This window comes from Palaemon carinicauda, chromosome 16 (assembly GCF_036898095.1).
Source record: "Palaemon carinicauda isolate YSFRI2023 chromosome 16, ASM3689809v2, whole genome shotgun sequence".
Lineage (NCBI taxonomy): Eukaryota > Metazoa > Arthropoda > Malacostraca > Decapoda > Palaemonidae > Palaemon > Palaemon carinicauda.
The window spans coordinates 53474748-53476606 of NC_090740.1; the positions used below are offsets into that span (position 1 = coordinate 53474748).

Consider the following 1859-nt stretch of genomic DNA (forward strand, 5'->3'; position numbering starts at 1 on the left):
GCTTCGTTTTGCAACAATTCCAAGGGGCGAAGATCTTTATCTGAAAAACTACATAACACTGGAGCCGAATAGTCTATGATACTTCTAAGAGTGGCAAGATATACAGACCTTAATATTGGAATACCAACACCGTTACCATGATTAGACAAAACACGTAATGGCTTAAGCCAAGATGTACAGATGTTCTTCACATGGGTAATTTGATCCATTATTTTACCAAAACCAATATACATACCCAAATATTTATAAGTTGTTATTCTTTCTAGTTTTACTCCATTCAGCCAGAATTCTTTATCACTCACCATTCGTGATTGATATTTTGTTTTACTCTCATTTACCACAACACCAGCTGCCCGTTGAGATACTACCGCTAGAGAGTTAGGGGGTCCTTTGACTGGCCAGACAGTACCATATTGGATCCTTCTCTCTGGTTACGGTTCTTTCCCTTTGCCTACACAGACACCGAATAGTCTGGCCTATTCTTTACAGATTCTCCTCTGTCCTCATACACCTGACAACACTGAGATTACTAAACAATTCCTCTTCACCCAAGGGGTTAACTACGGCAATGTAATTGTTCAGTGGCTACTTTCCTCTTGGTAAGGGTAGAAGAGACTCTTTAGCTATGGTAAGCAGCTCTTCTAGGAGAAGGACACTCCAAAATCAAACCATTGTTCTCTAGTCTTGGGTAGTGCTATAGCCTCTGTATCATGGCCTTCCACTGTCTTGGGTTAGAGTTCTCTTGCTTGAGGGTACACTCAGGCACACTGTTCTATCTAGTTTCTCTTTCTCTTGTTTTGTTGAAGTTTTTATCGTTTATATAGGAAATATTTATTTTAATGTTGTTACTATTCTTAAAATATTTTATTTTTCCTTGTTTCCTTTCCTCACTGAGCTATTTTCCCTGTTGGGGCCCCTGGGCTTATAGCATCCTGCTTTTCCAACTAGGGTTGTAGCTTAGCATTTAATAATAATAATAATAATATACAAAGAAATATCTGACATTTCAGCCAACACAATACTCAAAGTCTCCTCTGATTTGCATTGTATGAGAATATCATCCGCATAAATGATTACTTGTGAATTTCCATGAAATTCATAACTTGCTATTTCATCCATTAATATATTAAAAATCATGGGGCTAAGCACACCCCCCTGTGGAGTACCAAGCTCAAAATACTTTTCAGTGGACTCGTAACCCTGAAACATAACAGTTCCCCTTCTGTTACTCAAATATTGTGAAATCCACATCAGTAGCTTGTCTTTTATACCCTTTTTATCAAGACACTCCAATATTACATCCTTATTGGCTTTATCAAAGGCTCCCTTCAAATCTAAAAACATTCTACAGTTGACACTAGCAGTACTAAGACTTTTTAATACGCAATCAGTGGTACTCAAAAAAACATAAAGATTCGGAGAAAGGAGCCCGTCAACTTTATACAACAACCTATTTAAAACCATACGTTCCATAGTTTTTGATAAACAAGAAGTCAAGGAGATAGGTCTGTAATCATTATTTCCTTTAGGTACAGGTATCCTAAGGGCAATTGTCCATTTAATAGGTAAGCGACCATTACTGTATGATAAATTGAATAACGCTTAAAGAGGACTGTCCTCCATTGTTATAAGACAGTTAATAATATCGTATGTTATACCATCTTTACCTGGAGCTGTTGACTTCCCCTCCTTAACACTATTTAACATTTCATCCCTGGTGAAAGGAATACAGGTGTCATCCATTAAGTTCTTCTGCATACAAACTAGTCTACGTCTTTGTTTCTGTAACTTTCTACGGCTTTCCTGTATATTTCGAGGGAGAGAATCTAAGCTTGAATCATACGACCATTTGGCGGCTA

General features: G+C 37.4%; 1 protein-coding gene across 1 annotated transcript in view; it reads right to left on the bottom strand.

Annotated features, from left to right (window-relative positions):
* The window catches only part of LOC137655317 (uncharacterized), a 14501-nt gene extending 14292 nt beyond the window's left edge, over nucleotides 1–209 (bottom strand). The window contains exon 1 of the mRNA XM_068389204.1: nucleotides 1–209. This exon is cut by the window's left edge and continues 1177 nt beyond it. Within this exon, the coding sequence (XP_068245305.1) occupies nucleotides 1–209 (209 nt within the window).
* Between the last annotated feature and the right edge of the window lie 1650 nt (nucleotides 210–1859).